Genomic DNA, 24,244 nt, shown 5'->3' on the forward strand with positions numbered 1-24,244 from the left:
CATACTGAATCAAGCCCAGGTCTGCTGGCTATTCGGATCTATGGTGGGTTACTCCCACCATGTTTAAAACAAACAAGTTTATTCTGTTGGAGAGTCAGAAGCAAGTGTCAATAGCTGTCATGTCTTTGTGCTGGTCACGTTAAACTGTTTGTACTGGAGCTGAAAGATACACATTAATCGATTGGCTGATGTTTTAATGCATTGAAAAGGATTTATTGGTTGCGTTAACGTGCCAGATCACAGCAGGGTGCATCTCCAGACAGAAATCTCCTCTCTGACTATTGGAACAGAAATAATATGATGGATGCATTCTCATTGAATTGAATGAGAAAATGTTTCCAAACGTTTGACTTACTGTAGATAAATAATGGGCAGCTTTAACTTTGTTCCTCCAACAGAAGTTTTTCTTTACTAGTGCTGGAGTAAATCACCATGAAGAAGCAGGGGGTCCGCAGAGGCAAAGGGGGGCGGACAGCGCTTTGTGAGAGTGTGCACGTTGTTGTTCCTCGCATGTGAAAAAGCATTAGTAACATGGTGGGTGTGTGTGTGTGTGTGTGTGTGCGCATTCTTAGGAAATCGGGGGCAATCTATGGGCAGTCTGATGGAGAGCTGAGAGATTTTGGAGGGTCTTGTTTCATGGACCTTAAGACATATGTTCTCTCTCTCAGCCCCCCCCCCCCCCCCACCTCTTTGTTCACTGAACTATAAATGCCCCTCTACCTTGGGGAGTGGTGAGCCGTGGACGGAGGGGAGGTATGCAGGCCTTCCACTTGCTTTTCATTAACACAGGATCTGGTAACACACCTCAATGTCAACCTAATCCCCGCTCTCTCCATCTTGTCCCCTGGCAGAGGTGGGGTAAGGGGGCTGCCATGACCAGGTAGAGAGCCCCAGATGTTCCAAAGATGAGGGAGGGGTGGGGGTGGATGACAGGGGTTTCACCCCGTTTCAGGCTGATGAACACGTATACTGAGGAGAGCCCTGTTACTGCTCACACTGTTTCCTTTGTTTCCCCTGCGTGTTTCTATCATTGTCTTGTACCCCCTCTCTGCGTCATCCGCATGCTCTTTCATAGTTATATATATATATATATAACTTCTTTTCTCCTGCATCCCTTCATTCACTACTCCCCCCTGAATACCAGCGGAGGAACCACAGCAGCAACAGTAGTGGTGCACTGTGACGGTAGTGGCGCTACATCTCTCCTGTACAGCCTCTCCCGGGGGGGTCATTCCCGCTGACTTATTGCCCGCAGCTTCAACGCTCGACCTAACAGCACGGAAATCCTAACCTTTATCTATGCAAAAAAAGAAAAAGATAAATTCCAAGGCATTTGTTTTGGGAGGGGCAGGGAGCCGGTGGAGAGGCCCGCTTGCTGAGTGATGGGAGGCGGCGCGGCTGAGGCAGAGTCAGCAGATACATCTATTGTCACCAGTGATCAGTCTGCGCCACTGGAGACAGTTTGTCTGCTTTCAACGGCAACAAATCTGGAAACACTATGTGAAGAAGCCCTCAGGGGAAAGTAACCGTGTGTGTTGTGACAAAGATATATAAGAGTGATAAATGGATCCTCCCAAAAAAGAAGAAGAAACAACAGGGTGAGACAAACATGTTGTTCAACAGCACAACTTCAGAAATGCCTTTTTCTGTTTCTGTGCGGTTCTGGTGCTATGTAAGAAGTTGTAATCCTTGTACAGGTGTGACACCACTATGCTCTGTGTGACGTGACATATGAGGGAAATATCAGGTATTTCACAGAGCATTAAGATATGATATATGAGCAGCAGAATTAAACTTCAACTGCAAATGACGACAGCATTAGTTTTACAGCAGTTATTACAACATCTTAATCAGTCACATGGTATTATGTTTTTTCGGGCGTGACAATAAACAGTATTTCAAAGAGCTTACAGCCAAACTGAGGATAAATGATCCAATGGATGTCAATAAACACCACTGGTCCTGAACCAAACATTTCCATTTGCCTCCAGTAAAAGTGTAATGTCTCAAGGGGAGTGGTGGCTCTGTTTCAAGGAGCTGGGAACTGTGAGAGTAAACAACGCCTGGGTGGGTTCTAAATGAAACCCATGGAAAAGAAATGGGTTCTCATTTGATCCCCTGGTTAGGTTCCTGATGAAGCTCGTGGTTCCCATTTAAACCCGTGGGTGGGACCCACTCGGCTCTAGATGAGACTCTTGGAACACATAAGGGTTCCCAGTTGGGCTCTAAATGAAGACATGGGAATATATAACGTTTTTTTGGAAAAAAACCTTAGAAGGTGGAATTGTTCTGGATAGAACCCTGACCGAGGTTTCCAGGTGGAACGGTTACACCCAAAAGGGTTCTGTACAACCTCTCACACAGGGTCTGAGCGATGGTTACCGCTGGGTAATGGTGTTCCCCTACGAGGACTGTATCTGAAAGCAAAGTAAGTGGGAGGGGATTAGCTTTCATATTATTACAATTGTGTATTTCTTTTTCCATTGCACACACAGTTTCAACTGTGTCCAAGTCAACACATCAAAGATGGATGGACGCTGAAAAGATGGTGAAAATCAGAGCAGGGCAGCAGTGCTGGGTATTGTGTCACTGTGCAGTTATGTAGATTTATGTAAACAAAGAGCAAATTGTTTGAGGTTTTAATTAACATTTTGGACAATCATTTTATCTGAAGTAACCCAATATAAAAACATCTGTCAAACAGATGCAGGCACTTAGGGAGCCTCGTCCCGCTGCGACCCCATTCAATAGTGGATGTGCTTCTCAGCGCCACTGGGGTGCACACTGTCTTCTCACATCATCAGCAGTGTTTCCTGTTACTTCCTTCACGTGGCATGTCAGCCCCCTCACCCTCGTTTCTCCCTGTTTCCATGGCCTGTCCAATCTGGACAAAAACAACAGCAGAACACAAACAAGTGGATGATCATCTGTAGCAGCGCGTCGGCTCACACCCAACAGCAGAGAGAAGAAGCGTATTTGGAGTTTAGCTTAGCATTAGCAGTTTGGATTGAATGGACACACTGTGATGAAGGCAGAGCTTGGATCCTAACACAAAAGCAAACATCTCACACGCACGCACGTGCGCGCATGTCTCTCTCTGTCAGTCCCACAACAGCTTTTGATCCAAGACTAACACAAACAGCTCCCTTTACAGTGTACTGAAAAAACCTTGCTTTTGGGAAAGGCTTTGTGTAAAAATAACTATATTCCAAATAATACTGGAAGCAATACGCCATGTTTGCTCTACTATTATATCAGCTACGGCAGTGTGTGCGATAATGTCTGTGTATGTGCGCATGTGTAAACACCGAATACAGGTATCACTCTCCCATGTTGAGAGAATCGTCCAAAGAGAAGGCATTGGCAAGTTTGAGTTTGATACTGATCAATATATATTCAGAATGGATTTATGCTCGATTACAATTACAGTAATTCCTGAAGAGAGCTTGTTTCAACAGCCACATTCTGTATACATTTAGATATGACTAATATTAAAGTGTAGTGAGCTCTCAATATTTGTTCTGTTACAAAATCAAACAGAACAATTGGTCCTCCATGACATTTTCATATTGTATATTTTGGATCTCTGTGTAACTCATTTCCAAAGGGCCTGGATTGGGTCCCATTGGCATGCGCTGAGGGCTTGGGTACGGGGCAAATGACACAAAAAAAGAACATGTATATTTAGTGTAGTGCATTACGGAGTCTTGTGGTTTCGTTAAAAGAGGATGGAATCGGCCAAATGGAGTGAGGTCATCACAGTTGTTTCCAATGTAGCTCCACCTGTTTCAAGAATTTCCTTGAAACAAGTGGCAATGTTTCACAATGGAATCTTTTCTTTTTTATATTCACATTAAGAAAAATGTAATAAAGTTATTTAAGGCCCAGGCCCTTGTTGCTTTGGAGTGATAACTTGCGGGATTCACTCAGCTCAGAGAAGTCTTAGTTGGATTGAGAGGTTTGAGATAAGAATCAATGGAGCCAAATCCAGGTCAAAGGTTTTGTTCATTTGAAAAACAAATGTGAGCCTGAAAGTTTACGTTTTGTTGTTGAACATTGAACAAAATACAACAACGAATTCAAAATAAAAATAAGTGGACAAAAAATATTTTTACCTGGATTTGTCTTCAAGAACCAGGCCTGTCAAAGTTAACCTGTTTATCCATGAGATTATTGTGGCTTAGATAAATGCAATAAAATGCGGTTGACCCCAATTTGTTTACTTCCGGTGTGAGTTGACCCCTGACCTCTGAAAACGCCCCGTGCGACGGTCAGTTAGATCGAAGGCGGACTGTCCTACTCAAATACGGGACGATTCCGTATTTTAAGGGACGGATGGCAACTCTACACCCAGCCGTCAAATGATGGAGAGTTCAGAGCAGCAGGAAGAGTCTTAGTTCTGCCTCCAAGATAATCAAATGTTGTCTAAAATACACTCTTAAAGTAACATTTTTTTTCTGACATTATAAAAAATGCAGTGAAACCTTTTACTTGTGCAGAAACATGAAAGCTGTTTTTCTGTTACTCACCTTCTATCCTATGGCCTGACTTCATGTTCAGATTCCCCGTCATGGCCGACACCGTCACCGCCACGCTGGGCCTCATTGGATGGGCCTCCGTCTCCATGACGACCACAATCTGGGCAGTGTGGAGGGAGACCTTGTGGAAGGACAGCGCCAGGGCCTCAATGCCACCGGCTTCACCCAGAGCAGAGGCCTGGTTGAGAGGCTCCGGGCGAGCGGCCCTGGGCAGCGTCTTGGTGGGGGAGGAGTGAGGGGTGGAGGGGGCAGACGGGGGTTTACCAGAGGCGTCACACCTGGGGTTTGGGAGTATTTTCTTCAGGTAGGCTTTGGCCTGCTCCAGCTTGGCCAGCGTGGCGTTGACTTTGAGGGGGCGCGACAGTTCCACGTTCAGCTCGGCTGTGGACAGAGACGGGAAGAGAGAAAAAGAGGGAGAGTAAAAGAGACGTAAGTCTTGTGATGAGAAGACTTTGCTTCTCTTGTGATCATATTTTGTACACAGAAAGTAGAGAGTGAGAGCGACGCGTTTGGGAATCTTCGGTAAACACTGAATCAACCCACTGCTGGCTCTGGGCCCGTTCCCTTTAAAACGCCTCTTGTCATTTGGAATGGCATGAACAGGACACACTACACTACTACAACTACTTTATGATTCCGTCAGGGTCCCGCGGAGAAAGAGCCTGGAACACTGCCATGTCCAGTAAATCAGAGTGAACCCTTCTCTCCTCTTCTAATCAAGCAGCTTTGCATGCAAGGACCTGTTAAAGAACAGCTGCGTACAATCCCCCTCTCTTTCTCCTCGCCTTATGTGCACATGTACATAGAATCACTGTCTCCTAACGGGACACCGCAGAATAGCAGAGGAGAATCTTTTCTTCATGCCAGCCGCTGAAATCCCAAAGATCTCTCGGTGCAATGCCTTCAAACACTTGACTGGAATTGACAGAGACACATGAATTAACTCAATGCCGTTTTACACCACTTCCATTATCCCATTTTTCCACTTGGTCATGATGATGGGAGAATGGAAGCAGGCCCAAAAAACAAGAGCAGCTGTTCCTCATGGTCTCATCAAGGCACCAGTGTTTAGAGGGGTTTTAAGCCCCCGGTCCATCTCCTCCGCAGGTAGGAGAGCTGGATGACACAGGCGGGACAGACCAGCATGCACGCACGCACATACGCACACCCCCTCGGGCTGGTCTCTCCTTTAGTCCTGTGGAATTGAGGCACACGGTCAAATGGAAGGACGGCTGGAGAGGGGAATTGGAGGAAAGGTAGGTGGAATTTGCTGTGCAATGTAGCTTATCATTTCCACTTGACTTATCACCAGGATACTTTCCAGTGGTAGAAGAAATAGCCCACGTGCAACGGTTCATCCAGGTCTCCTGACCCCCCTCCTCCTTTAATTTCACCCCTGGGTGTCATGTAGCCCATCTTTCTGCTTCTTTTCTCAGTTCTTTTTCTCTTTTACTCTCCCTCCATCCCTCAATCTAATCAAACCATCCCCACACAAAGCTGCCTCTGATTCACACACTCAGGGCCTGTCTCTCTGCACAAGGGGACCTGGTCCTCATTATCGATTGTCTTCCCTACCGACCCGAGGAACCCATCACATCCCCAACACACATGGGACATATGGAATTGTCTTTTCTACCGTATTAAAATGGGAGCAAGTGCAGATTTACATATGCACATCGCGCATAGTTGTAACATGAAAATGAAGGAATCTGATCCACGAAGGCAGGACCTTATCTGGACACAGCTGGAGATGTCTCAGCTTCAACTTCTGGCAAACTGCGCACCATGCGGGTAACAATATTGCAGTTTGTTTATTTCACTGATAATAGCTATGATCAATGCAAACAGCATGCAGCTCATTTATTGAGACGAGTAACATGCTGACTGATACACTTCTTTGACGGATGGGTAAAAGGAAATTCTACGTTGCCAAAGGACATCAGGAAAAAGTGCCTGATTGAAGCTGTGTGAACTCCAGTAAGTGAGAAACCACTCTCTATGGAGGCGAGTGGAGAGGGACCAGCATCTGTACATGCTTTCCCCATGGCTTCATCCAGCAACCAGTGGAGCCCATTTTTACTGCAGTGGAGCCATGCCAAAAGATGAATGTCTTGCAGAAGTCTAATAAACTCACATCAGAGCAGTATGTGGCTTGGAGTCGAGTGCATTTGTGTCGTTTACCTGTACATTTACTTGTTTCTACAGAACTGCGCTCTGTGTGGTTTTGCTGTCCAGGGCGAAGACGACGTGAAGACGAGGAAAAGAAAACCTCAGCCAAAAAAACAAAACAAATAAAACTATTAAGACGCCGTCCATGAAATGTTTCATAGACCGAGCTGCAAGAAAATCCTCTATTTATAGAGTAAGAGGTGCCAAATCATTTTGATTCAAACTCTCTCAAACACTGTCAAGTAAAGAACAGAATGTGGCGCAACGCCTCCTTCAGAGGAGCATGTTATGCTTTAGAAGGAGAGATGTCTTTTTTAATTAAAAGGAGGAAATATCAGTTATTTATCTCGGAGCATGCAGGAGTTAAGAGGGCTTTTGAAGCACCTCAGAGTGCTTTTATTGGGAACACTTGCCATAAGACTCCTGGCTGCGTTCAGCTGCTGAGTCCCTGCGCAGGGAGCAAAGCACCAAGCCTGGAGGTTGAGAGGTTTTAAAGAACGGGGCTTAATGTGAACAGGCTGGGGGGAATCATGGGCCGGCCCTTCTCAGGTGTCAGCCTCTATTAGCGCTGGAGAAAGTGGGAGATCAAGGTCTGACGGAGGCATTCACACACACACACCTCAAATATTCGTATTACCCAGGTTGCTGTGCCTGTTTTGCGGCGAGGTCATGCATGACGCCGTCCCCGCTTTGAACCTGCCGTCGGGTATGTGCTTGTGCACAGCTCGCCGCAAACATTGTTTTCATTCCCACCCCACCTTTGATATCTGGAGGTGACTTCTACGCTTGACTCTGGACAAGAAGAAAGCCTGCGTCTGACAGAGGTGCCAATGTGTCCAATTACCCAGGGTCCACATGTGAAGGGTATGTGTGCATGTCTGTGTTTGTAAGGACCAATCTTTTTTTGGTATGTGTAGAATCCCGCTTTCACAAAAAAAAAAACCTCCTACAGAGTAAGGCCAGTGACACGCGTCTCGGATACCATCTGACTCAAATTAGAGTGGTTCTGGATGGTTCGGAGGGGCACAGGCTTGTATACAGTAACTGACAACATTTCTGTGAGCCCCATGGCTGACGGGAACCAGGGACGCGGGAGAGTAATGGTTCCAATTTGTTCTAGCTAATCTATCACCTGTTGCTTCCCCCGTCTCCAAGTGGTAGCAGTTACATCTCTGGACTCCCTCACTGACCCTCTCAAAGACTGGAGCAGAGTAGGGAAGATGAGAGGGACGAGGGGGGACCTGTGTGTGTTGGGGGTGCTGGACGATCAACCCCTGAACCAAAGGCGCTGCCAACTCAACAGTACAGTAGTGTCTGCTGTGATAGGGCTTGTGAAATACGCGTCAGCTATATTTATTATGCTCAGCTTTAATAATCCCTTTGGAGTTATTAAACTGCCAAACCAGAGACTGACAGAACAATAACAACACATCGCAGGCTTTTATCAAGCCTTGAACCCTCCTGGTTAACAAATGTGGCTTCCTGTACGTATCTGCATTAGCAGTGTTTATACACACGTGTTTCTGCGTGAGTAAGGGTCAGCGCTGAAACACCATCCAGCTTACAGTGCACGTGTTTCTGACTCGGCATCCTTGGGAGGGCCGATCGGATTGGATTTGGCGAATAAATGATACAATTGCGAGCACATTGGCGTAAACACGCCAGGAGACGTGGCCTTGCGCTGCTCTGCTCTCCGCTTGCGCCTCGTAGGAACAAATCAAATGTGAAGAGCTGTTGAATCAAAGTTAGGGCCTTCAGACATGACACACACGTGCAAATGAGCTGTCTGTGAAAACACCAGCTGTCTGATGCACGTCTTCCTGATCCCCGTCTTCATCGTTCTTCCTCGTATCGTCCCTTTGCTTCACATTCAGAATGGCTGAACTGCACTGAGGCATCAAGACGGATCGAACAACAGGAATTACTGTACTCCACCAATAGGCCAGCCTCCGTTCACTGATACTTTTGAACCTTTTCCTTTGCTCCCACATCCCTCAACTACAAAATGTGTGTGTGCCTGTGAGAGGGGAACCGGTAGCATGTGTGGTCAATTCCAGATGATTCCAGCACAGCCTGACCGGGGCAACCTCACACTGAGCGTGGATCCTGTCTGAGTCACGGGGCGGGGGCATGCAGGGGGAGGATGAATGTGAGCGAATGAGACTGAAAGTTATCCTTGGGAGACGAGGACGGCGCTTTCAGGGGGAAACACCTGAGCGTGATCGCGCATAAGACCACACGAGTGCTTTGAACCAAACACCGTAAGAGGGCGGCGTGATGTAAATGAGATACGACAGGTGTGACCCAGCGCGAAACATCCTGTGACATCACATCGAGTTGTGTATTGTAATGCCATTTTTGACAAAGTCAATGTGAATCTATCTAAATATTTATTGAACTGCTGGAAACAATACTGGAGGTCAGAGGTCAGTGCAGCACACACTCTCTATGGAGAGGGATGGTTTTCATTTACGCGCTACATCAAGACAGGAATCCTTTTTACCCCACAAGTTTAAAAAAAACTGATTCCTGCTGGGATTGGACTGCTGACGTCTTCTGGGTGAGGAGGGGTAGGTAGACGTTGGTGGATTGTTGCATTGTGTTGTGTGATTCCAGGTGGAAGACGAAGCTGGGAGAGGGGGCGGGGGAGGATTGGGGGCGGGGGAGGATTGGGTGTGGGCACTCCCCCCTCCCCCAACAAGCCATCGTAGATAACGCCTACGCTCCGGCCCAGAGCCGCCTTGTTTGTGAGGACATGCAGCGTCTGTGCTCTTGATTGTATGCATGTGTGTATCCGTATCATCTGCAGCATCCGGCCCGCTGGGCTCAGGGAGCTGAGCTCTGAAGGATGTTATGCGCCCACGCACGCTCTCCATGAAAAGCCTCACAGGGATAACAAGGTTGCACACACGCAAAAGCCCACTCCACGCTTTGACTCACTGCTGCAGTATTTGGGTAGGGTGGGAGCCACACCCTTGGGTCAGCCACTTTAGCTCATAGCTGCTCTTGTGGACATCATATCAGTCCGGAAATAGACAAGCGGACCCTGCGAAAAGCAGATCCGCTACACGGGGACAGTGTGTTGTACTCGTGATGTAAGTGGCCCTCGGTCAAACGATACGGCATCATGTGCCCACACAGCTACTCTGATCAGTGTGCATGCGTGTGTTTGTGCGTGTGTGCTCGTCTTGCGGCTTTACACTACTTCCGCCCTGAAAAAGAAGGCCTTACAAAGAGTAAAGGAGCGGAATGTGTTGAACAGCGCGTTTCAGTGTGCTCGATCCCCACCTGGTCCGTTGAGGAAATCTTTGATCTGGAGGCAGAGCAGAGGCGGAGGGATGCCCGTTTTACAGTCAGACTCTCCTGCTACCGTCTGCAGCCAAAATACGTTGTAGTCCAGAGACTCTGGCAGAGTCTTTCCTGGGTCTGGATGAAGGATTGAGAGAGAGAGAGAAGGTGGTGAGTAAAGTCAAACAGTAATTTAACATTATTATATGTCATTTTTTCAACTGTTCCTTTTTTGAGTATAACGGTGTTCATTCCCTTAAATTTAAGGTAAACAGGATCCATCAAAAGTCTGGACACATTTCAATTCAATGAGAAAGTGTGTCCAAACCTTTGACTGGTACTGTATCCACATTGAAAGATCTAAATGACCCTCTTTACTCAAACTAGGTCCCTCAAGCACCATTCCCCGATCCAATCTCTCTTACCAAGGCACTTGTAGTTAGAGGCCACTCCTCTTAAGGCCACGTCGAACACCGAAAGCTCCATCCTCTGCTTGCGATGGTGGCAGCTGAGCAGAGCTGAAGGTTGCATCAGCTGGATGTAGAGGAGGGGTTCCAGCACCTGGTCCCCGGCCCCTCTCCTACCCGGCTGCCTCACTATGGTCACGCCCAGCGCTTGGCGGGCCGAGGAGCGGCTGGGAGCGGGCAGGCCGCCCAGGGACAGCAGGCCGCCCTTCAGCAGAGGAGAGGGCGGCCTGGAGTTGCTGCTGTTGAGGATGTCATCGGCGGTGAGGCCGGCGAGGGAACCCTGAGTGGCTGGAGACGGGTCTGGAGAGGGGGAGGCAGAGACCGGAGGAGATACGGGCGGGACCTCGGGCTGGTTGAGGGCACTCTTTCCCACCTAGAGTAGATGCAGTGATAGCATTCAGTTTTCCACCAAATTCACAGCAATTATTGCAGTCAAGATGCTGCGAACATTACTAATGTTTTTCATCCGTCAACTCGTCCGCCTCAGTTTACACAGATCTTATGGACACACGGGTGCAGCCATCCGCAATAATGTTGTACCAAATAAAAATGGCTACCCAGTGTAAATGGGACCGCATAGAAGATATTATTACCAAGAATGGCAATCTGAGAGTGTGTGTTTGTGGGACAGTGTTGAGCCAGTTCAGAGTCTTTCCCTTACATATCAGCAGGACAGTTCTTTAACACATGTTATGCATATATATTAAGTATTTTGTCGGTTAGGTGGGCACTGACAGATTTAATGGACTTACTTTACAGCTAAAGAATAAATGTTATCATATCATTATGTTGGAATAAATCCAGTTCTTTGATTGCAGACTGCAGGAAATTCTTCTCATAAACCACATAAAGTCATTACTTATTGCAAAATTGATTTAAAAAATGTGGATTATGATTCCTTTGAACTTCTACGCTACAGAAATGCTTACATACATCAACGCATATATTGCTATTATATATGCCCAGATGGAAAACGGACAGATGGAGTCCAGGGAGTGAGCCTCCATGTCACACTACCTTGTCCCCGGGCTCTCTCTTTTCCGGTGTGCCGGGGGTGTCCGACGGCGGGGGAGGGGCCTTCGGGGCACTGGCGCACGCGTAGGTCATGACAGACAGCTTGCCGGCCGTGACGAAGATGTCAAAAGGGATGAAGCTGAGGTTCTTGGTGATGGCGGAGTGGCGGGAGGGCCGGGCGATGCAGTGGTGGCTGGCCCCGCTCTGCTGCTCTATCTGTACGATGCGGATGCGGGCGCTGTCGCTGCCGAAGCCGCTGTCCTGCCCGGTCCCGCTGTGGCGAGATGAAGCAGCGGCGCCCACCGCGGGGTCGCGGCGCCCGTGTTTCGGTTCGCATCGACGCATCTGTGCACAGAGAGAGGCCCGGCTGTGTTCAAACTCAGGCTCCACTGGCAAAGTATTCCACAGACACGGATCAGTTTTCCTGCTTTTTGAGCTAATGTTCAGAGGAAGGATAATGAAAAGTAAAATGTAAAAGATGTGTTATATTATTCAGTATTTTAAGTGCTAGCAAATGTTTGCATGCATGTGCTCTGTCTTTGTTTCAAGTAGATGTACTTGAATAGACAGAACATGAAGCAGCAGTTATCAAATTAAATCAATGAAAAACATTGTTTAAGCTCAAAAAGTAGAAGCTTGAAAACTAAGAAAAATATCTTCCCCAAATAAGCGGCTTTGAAGATGGATGGATGGAAATACATGTATTTAAGGTAAATAAAGAAAATGTTAAACATGTGCAGAAGCTTGATTTGCCTTTAAACAAAGTGCATTACCTCAAACCAAACCAAGATGCTGTGTAATAATCGCAGCATCCACTAAAAATAGAGTATCCTTTTTTGTTTTTGTGTTTGGATACTGGCATTAGAAGAGGACACAGAGCGAATAGCTGGCTTGATTAAAACCATGGACAAATTGACCAAAGAAGGGGATGATCGTATAGCCACAGAGACATTAAAGGCATGCTCTGGGCCTTTTTCCGAGGCCCGTAAATCATTTTGCACTTCTTGCAAATATTGAAAAGGTCTTAAAAAAAAAAAAAAAGGGTCTCAGCCCGGGCAAACCTAGCGTAGCGTGCAGCCACTGTGGTATTGTGTCTAAAGGGGCAGAGACTTTACGCTCGGCTCCGACTGGCAGGAGAGTTCCAGCCGCCGCGGAAATAAAAAGCTTTCAGTGACAGAAGATATAAATCAAGTGAGTAGGTTGCTGTGTTTGGAGCGACAGTGATCTTTACTCTGCTACCAAAGCGTGCCATATTCAAGACAATAAAGGAGCCGCCAGAGGCTCCCAGGGGACAGGATGAGACACATAAGCCTACCTACCAAATAATACATTACGGGACATGTTTATATAGAACGGACTCGTAAACAGAAGCCTTTACAGAAACGGCCATGGAATATATTTTTGGAGCTGAGAATAAAAACACCACAAAAAGGACCCTCTTTCTTCTCAGAAAGTAAACATGGAGAAAAGGACAAGCCATAGAGGTCCTTTCAGCGTATTCAACTGTGTCCTATCAAGGAAAACCTTCTTATAGCAGCAGCTTTATCAGTTTAGTAATCTGCATCATTTCCACCCCCAGCCCCCACCCCCATGTTAACGGGGACGTTGGTTTCCATTAGCTACTGCTGACTTTTGAAACAAAACTGATCAATTGAAAATAGAGGAACCGAACCAAAAGAGCGCTTTCAAACGACCCGCGGTCGGTCCCCTCCTATCCCTCCAACCGGCACATGGTTGCTATTACAGCGTGGATTCTCAGAGCCCCCCGCCCCGGCCCACCACATCTCTCTACATAGCTCCCTCCCACCCGCTCCAAGATCATTTTAAATGTATATTATTGCTGTGGCAGAGATAGTGTTTCAAGACCTCCAGGCATATACTAAACCCACTGGCAGCACATTAGACAGAATACTTGACTTATTAGATATTTCCTATTCTAAACAGTGTCATCAAAGGCTAAGAACAAGAGCTATATAAAACGCTGCGGCATGCCGCCCGCCTGCTCTGTTGGTCCGGGGCTCATGTGTAGGGCTGCTATAGGATCGGCTAATAAGGACAGGATGTGCGCACGTCTTTTCTGCACAAATGGAAGACTTTCCAAGCAATGGGGAGGGGAGAGGGGGCAGAAACAGGGCCCGGGTCCCGTCTCCATGTGTGTTGTGTTAAGCGGGTGCCAAGGTGAGGTAGGTATTTGACAGAAAAGCATTTCAGCAAAACGGCAGAATGTTCACTCCAAGTCAGAGGGGACAGACACGAAGCACGGCAGCTGGGGAGGGGGACAGCGAGTGGCCAAGAGGGGCTGCCAGATACTCGCTCCAATGCCCCTCCGTCTCTCTTCCCAAGCTCAGGCCGTACACATGCATTTACAATTACAGCAAATACCCCGTCTTCTCTTTAACCACCACTACTAACAGAGTGCCCCCTAAGCAAATTCTTGCTCTATATTTAGATGTGCTTACAAGTGGAATAATGGATAATGGGGAACACAACCGGAGGAAAAGAAACAATGAAAATAGAGCACACAGTGGTTGCTATAGTTTGAATAAACGCATACAATCGCTAACATGTCTGCGTAAGCACACATGAAGACCAGGCTTTGATCTCAGCAGTACTTACTTCCTGGAGCTCAGCTGGAAAAGAGCAGGTACACACAGAACACACAACCCAACTGCTCTGCAGTCTGTATGTATTAACCTTTTGCCAATTTATTCATTGACAGGGGGGTAATAAATTTAAAAGACAAACATGCAGCTAAGGGGCCTGGTCCCAGCTGAAATTCCCCTTTTCCAACCATTACTTTCTATTATATCGTTATATAATGGCGGCACTGGAGCAGTTTCCAGATCCCAGCGCAATCTCTCTCTGAACTTTGCGATCATGCAACTACACGCACAACGCACACACCCATCATCCAATCATGAGGTCATCTCCTCAATAGTCTCCAGGCAGAACATTCGGGGGGAAAAAATGGAGGATAATCCCCAAAGTGTGAAAGTGTGAGTTTCCCAAGTGCCAATCATATGGGAGTGCATCCGTAGCGACCCGAACACCTAACCTCAGAGCGCGAGGCCGGAGGGGGCTAATGAGTGGAAGCAAATGTCACATAGCCCAAATGCCTCCCCCCTCCCCCCGTTTACGGTGTTGTCAGAACATGACAACATGACTTTTTACACGTGAAAACTTCATACGCAGCTGATCCTTTCCAGACGAAGGAAGAGATCAGGGATGTGTGTCCAAGGGATGTTTCAACGTGGTCTAAAGTCTGGGTTAGGCAATAAGTTCTCCATAGCCCACACAAGATCGGATTAATACATATAGAATTAACTTCATGGGCCACTAAAAACACATGACGGGCTTATGACAGCAGCCCTGGATGGGGAAGTGTCTGTTGTGACATAATCAAAGCGCTGAGTGGAAAGCTTTGTGAACTGACATCACCAGGAAGTGACAAGAGAAGGTGAAGCCAGCGCGGTAGAGAAAGAACTCCAGTGTGGACATGGTGGAGGGAACGGTATGTGCTCGTCACAGAGAGCCAGAAACACATTACAGCTTGATCCCACCACCCAACAGAAATGACTTCACATGTATCGTGGTTGCATTTCAACCCCCCCACCACCTCAGGCTTTACGACCATTGCAGGACATCTGCCTGGTTATTGACTAAGGCAGATATGACAGTTACTGTGGGAGGAATAAGCAAGCCGCAACCAGTTTCTCAATGAAACCAGTGGGGGGGCCACTTCAGTAGTCAGGTGAGGTCAGATTAGGAGCAGATTGGCTTTACATCATTTCACATAGAGAAATGGCATACTGTTTGTTACACCCCCACCCCCATGTTCTCTTGTAGCTCCAGTACAATTCCCACAGAATGACATGGAAGTCATATTAATAAATCACCCTGACAGGACCATTGAGTTGAGCTACAGAAATTAACTTCTGTATCTTGACTACATCAGAGTTTACAGGTCGGGCCCCTGCTGTGCTACCTGCCATTGTTTATGGGGGCCATTAAGCCGAAAAACAGGCCTCTGAGCTTTTGTACTGGTGGAGGAAAACCTCAATGCGGCAATACCTCATCTCAAACCAAAATAATAACAAATAATACTTGACCAAAAGCCTTAAAGGCTGCAATTGATTCTCTCATTTTCTAGAGGGAAACAGAGGGTGGAAGGCATTTATAATATGAAGTCACCGCTCTTTGTGCGCCATAACAGCGGCCACAAAGCAAAAAAAGGGCATCAAAGGGAGTCATTTAATACATTCAACTTTGTTCCAATAACAAAGGCAACCTGCTATGCACTTCAACTGAACCACAACAAAGAGGAAGGCGGAAGGTCACGACCCTGCAGCTCGCAAATGAACGGCGAGTGCTTCGGAGGGACTGTCAAATGTGTTTTAAACACAGCGAGGCCGTTTTTTAACAAGCTTGGGGATTGGTTTGCTCCTCCAGGGTTTAGCGGCACCAGAGACAATGTCCTTTTTTCTTCTCCCCGTAGCCCCTCACAAATCAGAGACCTTCTTCCTCCCTCGATGCCTTGTGACATACAGTACAGGGGGAAGCAAAGAGTAATAATTCATGTGTGTTGACATTCCTAAAGTTCTAGGTCAGCTGGAACCCTTTTCCATCCGGAAAGGCCTTCTGGAGGAGATGTAGGGACTGAATGACATGGCTGGTCCACAGAGAGGACAGTCTGAGAAACAAAAACACTAAACAAAGGAAAGATGAACAGACAAGGAAACGTGAACACAGGCATGTTTCCAGCTGCCTTTATGAATTGGAAAAGCCTAAGCCCAGAAACAAAAGATGCAAACTGATAAACAAAGCTGGAAAACCAAAAAAAAAACGTTTTTTTTTTTTTTTAAAGGGTGCTTTAATGCGGTCCATCTGGTGGAACAAAAAACCTGGCTCCGGCAGATGTGGAGGCCAAAAGCCTCTGTTGGAGAATTGATCGAACTACAAAACTGCTGTGCACCTGATGTTTGTTTGCTTACAAACCACGAGGATTGCCGTTGCTTAGTAGAGCGGAGCTGGATCCAGCATGTTGGGTTCTCGACCAAGGCCTTCCCACTTTCCACCATCTCACTTGGGAGCTTTGGCAATGGTCTAAAAGACGTATCGCTTCAGCCCCCCTCAACGGTTCCACCAATCCAAACGATTAAACCCTGATTGGGATCCGCCTATCGAATCCAATGCTCAGGTTAGGGGTGACCGCGAGGACACGCTGACCTGTGCCCCAATCGCTCCAATAACACTGGCTGTTTGAATAAGCACGACGCAGTGTGCTTTATTACTCAGAGTTGAAACAATGCCAGAACACCAGTCCTAGATTAACACCACGAGTGTCAGTGAAAACAAACAAAGGGGGAAAGTGGCTCCACCGTCGTGATCTCAGTGTTTAGAAATGATACACAGCCTCTCTCTGCTCATCCCACATAATCTCTTGGCTGGAATCAGATGCCACAGCGTGGACTTTATCGCCAAACACATCCATCACTGACGATAAACAAGATCGATCGGCAAAATGGTAAACAACACGGGGCCAGAGTAGACGCTGAGATGCTATGATAGAGTTATCGCGGGGGCTAAAGCTCAACGGAGACATTCTTGGCAGGAAGAATACGGCTGATGAATGGATGAATGGGCCCTCTACATGAAATACAAAAACATCTAGATTATAACTCCTTGTCTTACATCCCCAGACTGCTAACATTTTATCTGGTGACGGATTAAAGTGCGATGAAGGCCAGATGTGGAGAAAGGTGGGATTAGGAGACACACAGCAACAGTGGAAGTGAGGCCCCCTGGGGTCCGTCATTAATTGCTGTGATCCTGGCCACTATTGCAACAGACTTTCATCAGACTTTCTTTACTCGCTCTCTTTCCATGGGAATGGATGGAAGAGAGAACAACTGGCTCTCGTTAGCGGTCAGCGTCCCTATTTAGGTTTGTGTGGGGGTCATTGTCTAATCTAATATCCATGCTCTGGTTCTTACACACACCGGGAGTCCCTGAGCGAGGTGGGCTCGATGGGGACATCTTAAAGCCGTGTGACTGTGTGTGTGTGTGCTACTGTGAAAGCTTGTGGGAGGGTGTTGAAGCACTTTAGAATGTCTACAGCACGGACGCAACCGAGCAGCAGGCCAGTACCGAACACCTACAGGAGCGCCCCCCCAGACACGAGGGCACCTTCCTAGCCATTGTGCCCGCGATGGGAAAGGCAGTAAGGTGCAGTGGGGCAATGCACCACCCTTCAGCGGCTGGCAGGCGGTGCAACACAGCAGAGCAGAGCGCCTTGCAGCACAGCGAGCATCAGGTTTCATCAGGCCCTCGTGAACACTGAACCAAGGCTTTCACCATAACGTCATTAGCTCTGGCATTATGTTGTCAACAAACAACAAAAGAGGCCACATTGTCTCCAGCGCGGGGCCCTGGTGGTTCGCGCAAAGCAGGCGTCTGAGGGACTTCAAAAAGCCTTTCATCAGGTCATAAAGCGTTCATCTGCTTGTGCTCCTTGGTAACGTGGTCACGGGGAACAAGGACCACGGTGGAGTAAACAACGCGGACCCAAGGTGAGGCTGATCGGGAGCAGCACAGGGTGAGGGGTCTGGAGAGAGAAAGGCCGCGCCCACATACACACACACACTCACTGGAGGGCACAGAAACACGCAAATACTGTTGCATAAGAATTCAAAGAGCAGCGTGAAGACAGGTCCCAGACTCGCCGTCTATTTGCAGAGATGAAACTAGAAAAGGTGGGTGGAGATAATCTTCTTTTCATGTCTCTCTGGATGTGCTCCAGATTAGCAGATGCACATAGACAACTACAGAATAAATAATCTGCAGGTTCCAGGATGCATCGGTTCCACTGGACATAGGGATCAGGAGGAGGTTGGAGCAGTTTCAGGTGACGGGATCCCGAGGCTGCACTGGTGGATTCAGAAGCACACCTGTAGTACATTAAAGTGCAAAACTAAGTCGTCACCACACAGGTTTTTCTTTTTCATCCGCTCTGGCTGGAGCTTTGGCAAAATACTGCACGTCAAATAGACACATTATCAAGAATGGATTTGAGCTGGTGGAGCGTTCCAAGTGTTGGAATGTGTGAGGTGCATGTGATGATTCATCTTGGTCATGCACATCTGACCTACGGGAGCGGCTCCAAAGCGGACAAACGGAAACAGGTGAGCTATGGAATCAAGCCCACTTCTTGATTATCCACATCGTGTGAGCAACGCGTTGCAGTCGGCTCTCCCATCGGAGCATATCTATCATGGTCTACATTTTTTGGCGTTCACGTGCCTTTATTTGGCTTACAAAGACGTTCAGAGGGAGCATTGGACGCATGCGTAGAAGAATGCTTCTTTACATATGCATATGCGACTATGGAACTACACACACCTTCCGTACCATTCCCCTTTAGTGAAGAAGTTTGAAAGATTATTACATTAAATGGTGACTCATATGTTAACATAACTGTCCATTAACACATTATTCTATAACTATGCGACCTGGATCATCGATTAGTAGCATAGACACATCGGGGGGGATGTGGGAATTTTTGGGGGTTGATTTTAGGGTAAACATATAGTTTAGTCAAGTATTAGTCAGATACAAACATGTACATCCACATACATGCATGCAAGTACATGCAAAAACACCACAGACACCCACAAACGTCTCTACAAAATCATCCAAGTCACATAGAGAGAACCCAATACTCTCCCTCACCTGTTATTCTAGGCGGAATCATGCTTATACAGGTGTTCTTATGGGTCTGCTCTAGCTGGCCTAGTGGGCCCTGCCTTTACTGGCCCCCTGGGTGTGTGACCTGGTTTCCCCTGCAGAGAAAGAGAGAGGGACCGGGGGGCGGAGGGGCCACCTCTGACTCCTCCTCACCTGAGTGGACACCCGATCCCGGGGTTCATGGCGGGGGCCCCGCGGCCTCTCCTCAAAGGCGCCGTTTGTTTTTCCCACTGCTCGAACAGAATTCCAACCTCTGTGATTTTTATCTGGAGTTTTCACGCCAATTTCGCCAAAACCGATTGAGGGGAGAGCAAATTCAGCTGCTACTGATCTCAAATAGATTGAGTTTCCAAGGGGTAGGGGGGGCCTGATTTAAGAATTTGCCACGGCCATGCTCCGAGGGGACGGTTGGCGTTTTGCGGGTGCGGGGCGGGGGCCTGGGCCGAACAGCCAAGGTGAGTTGTTATGACTGGCTGTCAATTAGCAGTTGATTCACACAGGAGGGTCAGTTAGACACAAACCAAAACGAGAGGGGGGAGGGGGAAAAAAAGATACGTTTTCATAACAAAAGAAGTGCAGCGAGATGAATACTAGCTATGAAAATATGTTTGTGTAGGATAAGCTGAGACAACGGCGCGTACTTAACAGATGTAGGGCAGCCAGAATGGAAAAGGAGATGGCCGTGCAGGGAGCCTTATTTATTATTACTCTCAGCAGCAACAGGACGAAGGAAAACAGCGCTAAGCAGGATGGGAAGGGGTCAGGGTGAAAGGGATCCGGCCCCTCAGAGAGGGTTAATAGCCAGGCGGCCTGGTGAGAGCAGACCTCTGACGAGTGTCCAGCTCCCACATTTACAGAGCAGCAGAGCTCTGGACAGAGCAGCAGTCCAAACAAACACCGGATTCAGACGGCCTTTTCTCACTGTGTCTCACCCCCCCCCTCCTTGTGTGTTCTGTCATCTGGACTATGCTATGAGTACCATGAGTTTCTCCCCTCACATCTGATGTCTCTGTTTCTGCTGGCCCGGCGGAGGACATAAAAGCCCTTCAGACACCTCACTGTCCTGGAAAGATCAGAGGTTGAGCTTTGAGTAATTGGGGTTCTCATAGCCCAACGGCCACGAGACGATATGAAACACTCATCGCGGAGAGGAGCAGCCCTGGAAATGGTTTCACATGAAACAGACGCAGGCGAGGATCCGGGCCCCCGGGTCGCACGCTCAGCCAACCTCGTTAGCCGCACCATGGTTTCGATAAGAAGACCAGCGCTGAGTTTTTATACATCAGAGATGGAAGAGGTAACTTGACTGGGGCTGCAGGAAGGGCTCCCTTAGTTCCACGGCTTTGACAGTGCTGCTCACCTGCGAGCTAAAGAGTTAGTGCCATTTGTACAGACCATGAAGCAGGGTAGTTTTAGGGCGGGGCGACCCTATGATTGACAGGCCCCAAACCTCTGTGTTTGGTGTTTGGTCTTAGATCTTGAAACCTTTCATCGTGTGTTTTTTTTCACTTCACAAAAGTTAATTAAGTCAAACTAGATGGTCAAACTGTATTTAGGCGAGGTTGTGTGATTATGTGCACACGAAAAAACACGCTTCAATAAAACACCGCCTCCTCCCCACTAATAACTGCTGTCCTAAGCCACTGAGAAACCAAAGCAGCTACCGACCAGAGCACTCGCTCCAGCTGGGAGTCCACTGCTCACGTCGGCGGGTCTTGGCTGGCCACCTACCCGCGCTGTCTATGGTCCAGCTTTGGGTCAGAGTGCATCCCTAAAGCAGGCGTGTGACGCTACTGTGATGTCCTAATCTACAGACTGTCACATTCCATCTGTCTCCAGAGGAGGAACCCTCTCCAGTCAGCCAGCTGAAGCTATTAAACTAGCCAGCTCTGGAAGGCCCACACGTTTCCAACCAGGAGCTGTGCCAGTCCCACAAGGGGAAAAAGGAGATGAATGAGAGGAGACCGAGAGCATGGGAAAGAGAGGACAACGAGGGATGAAGTCAAATGGTTGAGAGACTTGAGAGACAGAAGTTGGAGACCCAACTCTAAAGCGGGTGAGCGATAAAGATGCATAACGTCTCACGATGCCAAATGGAGAGGGAAGGACACGAAAAGACGGAGAGAAGGAGGGAGGAAGGAAGAGATAAGGCAGGTAATTGGCTATTGGGAAGTTTCCCCACCATGTGTATTTACTAAAAACTAATTCAGAGGTTTCTGTGAGGCCTGATACCTCGGCCCTGAACATGGGTGCTGGCTTTGTGTGTGTGTGTGTGTGTGTGTGCGCGCGCGTGCACACTGGCATTGGTGTGAGTGTGTGTTGGAAGAGGTCTAAAGCCCTGTTTCCCATGCGTGTAATCATCCCAGGATGAGGTGGAGGATGAAGCCGAGCGGGACTTCCCCTGCACCAGAGGGTATTTTCCTCTCACACTGTGGTACGAGCACATGGTCGACCCAGGCTTCCTTTGCTTGTGTGTGTGTGTGTGTGTGTTTAAGAGAGCGCAAGAGAGGGGACCAAGCAATATGTTATGAGGGAAACAATCATCAATACTTGGGGAGCTTGACATGATGGCGACCATAACAGGTCAAATCTTCTCCAAAGAACGGGTGGCGCGGAGGTAGCGAAGGGAAGGAATGTGCCGGTCGCTGGGTGGATGAAGATCTGCAAACTCCACACAAAGTCAGCGACTTTGTTTTAAACACACTTGCTCAGTTATGAAGTAGTATCAGCGCGCTGGCTTCCAAATAAGAGGCTGCAGGCAGTCGCCATGGTGACAATGTGGGGCCCATGTGTGTGCATGCGCTTGTGAGAGTATACACGTTGACGCACTGCAGGGTGACGCCGCCTGAGGACAGAGCGGTGAGGTGAGTCTCGGAGAGCCCCGCTGACTGTGGGACGTCCCGCTGCTGAAAGCTGCCTGATCTCAGACCAGCGCCACTCATCATCATTCAATACAGAGAAAAGGTAAAAAGAAACATCCCATTCCCGCAGTTCAATGTGCTTTCGAAGCGCGCTGCATTCTTGCATTCCAGTCAGGATTGGAGCGGTATTAGAACTGGACAGCAGCTGCATGCATGCAAGGAAGAGTCATGATAGAAGTGCATATGAGAGTGGACACATACAAAGCACCGCTCCGTGCAAAATGAAAGACGGAAATTGCACACAAACACATCAGGCCCACGCGCCTGGCTCGCCTCACCACGGCTGGGGAACCTAGGAAAAAAAGGAATGAATTAACCCAGACAATAAAACACAGCTGTGAGGGGCGATTGGAAGCGTTTGAAATCAGCGCCCGGGATCGAGGAGAACAAGAGAGAAGAAAAAAAAAAGAGAAAAGAAATGAAAAACAGCAGAGGAAAGGATTGTAAATGAAAGAGAGAGTGAGCGGTGTTTAATTGAAACTCTTGCCGGGGACAGTGCTGACTCTGCTTTATTCAGGCACGACAACAAAAATAGTCCCCCCCCAACCCCCATCCCCCCACCCCCCCACCAGATGCTTGAGATCCAGGACCTGTTTCTGATTGAATCCTTTGAACAGGTTGTATAAAGGAAGTACAAACAAACCTGTCAAATATTATAAATATCATTACGGAAGTTGGGCTTGGAAAATAAAAGACACACAATCCAGATTGTGATATTGTGGAAACTGGCAGTGGAGATACATCTGAACTATGATTATGTGTAAGAAGTTAGGAGGGGGGGGGGGACAGGTATCTGCTGGATTTCTAGCTACGTCAAAAAGCCTTCACTTGTTCCACACTCCCACTCCAAACAATGTCAGCACTCGTACTGCTGATGCACCTTGATGTCTCACGTGCTGGGGAGGAGGAGCGGCGGCCCCCTCCCGGCCCGTATCTGGAGGGGCCACTAGAGGGCTCTGCAGCTCGCAGAATGAGCTCCTGCGGACCCTCGACACATCTTCGAGTCACACAAAGACTGACCCTCCGAACCCCCCCCCCCCCCCCCCCCCGCACCCTCTCGGCAGGATCCGGAGCCAAGCAGCCGGACAGAGGAGGCTGAGGACACCGGGATGGACAGAGAGGGTCCAAATAGAGCCAAAGTCAGAAAACATGCCTTTGGAGTAACCCTGGTGCTCTGCAGCTGCAGCGAGGTGAAGACACACACGACTGACCCCGGTGTTAATGATACTGTTACGCTCCATAATGGCACTACTATAAAACCCCCGACGGCTAAGGAACAGGGGATTATGCACCTGAAATGAATGCGGCATAATAAAAGTTTCTGAACAAGCGAGAGCTCCAAACAACTGTGACCAAAAAGTGAATGTTAAATGAAAGCAGACACTTTCCCAAGCATACTGTATACACCTCATTTCTCAGTGGTGGACGGATGATCATTATATTACATCACTCTGGACCTACGGGTCATTTCAATTCCATTTAATCCATCTGAAGGCAGCAATAACACAGTGGTGAGTTGTGATCTTTTGGGAACAAAACGTTAACTGTTCTGGTCTCGGAGTAAACTAGAAAACACGACACGTAGCCACTCCTTGCACAGTGCCCCTGATCACCACCCTGATCCCTGGATCCTCCTGTGGAAGGGTTTCTGCGTGTGTGTGACAATGGAAGAGAGAGTTTAAGCCGCATGAGCAGATAAAGAAAGTAAAGCCAGTCTTTACGTAATAAAGCTGAATGTTGTTTTTCGTCAGACCTCCCTGAATGGCTGCTAGCTGAACTTTCTCATCCTGCCTTGAACCTGCACAAACCCTCTGCGGCCGTTAGCTGCCCCTCAACAGAATGGAGCCATGAATCATTACGAGTCAGGGGTGAGGGCTCCGAGATCACCCAAATCAGATCCAGATGCACAGCAGTCACCTCCCCTCTGACTGTATAAATAACTAAACACATGAATATGTAAAGCACCGAGCAAACTTCACACCATGCATACGGACCTTTTTGCTTTTGGATGAACGATCACAATAATAAGATAAATATGTATTTAGACACACATTTGGCCGTTCAGTTATTGATCTGAATATCGTAGTATTACTATTACGATAAT

At 47.9% G+C, this 24,244-nt stretch overlaps 1 protein-coding gene across 3 annotated transcripts in view; it reads right to left on the minus strand.

Annotated features, from left to right (window-relative positions):
* Positions 1-24,244, minus strand: part of LOC119197296 (intermembrane lipid transfer protein VPS13B-like) — a 265,877-nt gene that overhangs the window by 65,146 nt on the left and 176,487 nt on the right. For 2 of the 3 annotated variants that reach the window (XM_062565592.1, XM_037453487.2), the window contains exons 35-38: positions 11,480-11,821; positions 10,421-10,835; positions 9,996-10,133; positions 4,530-4,919 (exon numbers count right to left, since the gene is read on the minus strand). In XM_062565592.1, coding sequence (XP_062421576.1) covers positions 4,530-4,919; positions 9,996-10,133; positions 10,421-10,835; positions 11,480-11,821 — 1,285 coding nt within the window. Of the gene's footprint in view, positions 1-2,648; positions 2,885-4,529; positions 4,920-9,995; positions 10,134-10,420; positions 10,836-11,479; positions 11,822-24,244 lie in introns of those variants that run through there. The other variant, XM_062565593.1, reaches the window with a different exon arrangement.

The sequence above is a fragment of the Pungitius pungitius genome, chromosome 11 (genome assembly GCF_949316345.1).
Source record: "Pungitius pungitius chromosome 11, fPunPun2.1, whole genome shotgun sequence".
Lineage (NCBI taxonomy): Eukaryota > Metazoa > Chordata > Actinopteri > Perciformes > Gasterosteidae > Pungitius > Pungitius pungitius.